At 34.0% G+C, this 1,399-nt stretch overlaps 1 protein-coding gene across 1 annotated transcript in view; it reads right to left on the reverse strand.

Moving 5' to 3' along the window:
- Positions 1-648: 648 nt before the first annotated feature.
- Positions 649-1,399, reverse strand: part of HELRODRAFT_184601 (hypothetical protein) — a gene marked incomplete at both ends in the record, with an annotated part of 2,467 nt that continues 1,716 nt past the window's right edge. Inside the window, 2 exons of the mRNA XM_009014489.1 lie at positions 649-980; positions 1,245-1,355. Of these exons, the coding sequence (XP_009012737.1) occupies positions 649-980; positions 1,245-1,355 (443 nt within the window). The remainder of the gene's footprint in view (positions 981-1,244; positions 1,356-1,399) is intronic.

A 1,399-nucleotide genomic window follows, 5' to 3' on the forward strand; every position in this document is an offset into this window, starting at 1 on the left:
AATTTATTGCAAGTTCAACTTTGTTTAAAATAATATATTATTATATAACGAAATAATGTGACGTGTCAGAATTAATTGAAAGAATTTATTTGTCAAACATTAGTGACGTTAACTGTCTTGTGAAGTCTTTTTTTTATATAGAATATAGAGAATAAGACTTACGTGTTTGATGAACGTCTGACAAACATAAATTATAAAAATCAAAATAAAATTAACAGTGTAATTAATTTTAAATAAAAATTTAAATTCATTTCAACAACAGGATACATTTTAGCTGTTATAATAAACTTTCATTCAAAAAGTTTTACCAAACAATGACCATTCATTAAATAATGTACAATTTATAGGATCACTCAACAATTCAAATTGAATAACGAACCTTCATATCTTAAAAAAATTTCAACTCAACGTCTTCACAGCCAATCATCTGCTGTACCGTCCAATCAAGTCATTTAATCAGTCATCTAACCAAACAACAGAAGACATTTTAAAAATTATAACTAATCAAAATTCATCCAACCAATCCAGTTTAAATAGTCAAACAACAAATTAAGGAACCAATCAAATTAAACCAATCAAAAAAACCATCTATTTGAAGCCAATCAAAGCAAACCAAGCAAACAACCAACCAATCACCAACTAGCAAACTTATCCTCCAACCAATCCTTCCCCTTCCAGATCACCGCCAGAAACGCAGGAAGTCCCATTGATGCATTTCGATGCGCCGTGTTCATCGCTCTCATAGTAGACGTGACACATGACGTAGATGGTCACGGTGGAGACGATGATGGTGATGAGGTAGAGCATGAAGAACATCCTGTCTATGGAGAGAGCCACCAGACGCCACTCCATCGCGCTCTTCTCCTTCGCATCCCTCGCCTGCAACTTGCCCATGAAGTTCTTCAGTACTTTTTTCACCTTACAGATCATGGTGGTTGTTTGTTTCAAAGTTTGACTATTTCGGTTATTGTCTTGTAATGCTAAATGAAACAAAGCGGAATAAATTAAAAAAATTAAAAGTAAAATTAATTAAAATTATACTAATATTTTTATGTCAAAATAGATCTTATTTGAAAAAGTAATAATTTTCCAACACTTTTGAAAGTAAAATTTAAGCAAACTAATTTTTTGAAAAATGAAAAAGAAATTATCAAAATATCAAAAGAGCAAAAATATTTTCAACAACTTGGTTGCAGGCAATAACATTATATTATATTGACAGATGCTAGTCACCGAGTTCTCACCTCTTTCACTTCCGACTCCAGACTTTGTTGCAGCGGGGTGGCCGCAGCAGCCGCCACAAGCGACGCACGCCGTCGTTGCTGCTGCTGGCAATAGAACGGGTCGGAGTTGTTCTGATAGTTGTTTGGGTCGGAACTGTTTTTTGATGACGTCACGA

This window comes from Helobdella robusta (assembly GCF_000326865.2).
Source record: "Helobdella robusta unplaced genomic scaffold HELROscaffold_1399, whole genome shotgun sequence".
Classification (NCBI taxonomy): domain Eukaryota; kingdom Metazoa; phylum Annelida; class Clitellata; order Rhynchobdellida; family Glossiphoniidae; genus Helobdella; species Helobdella robusta.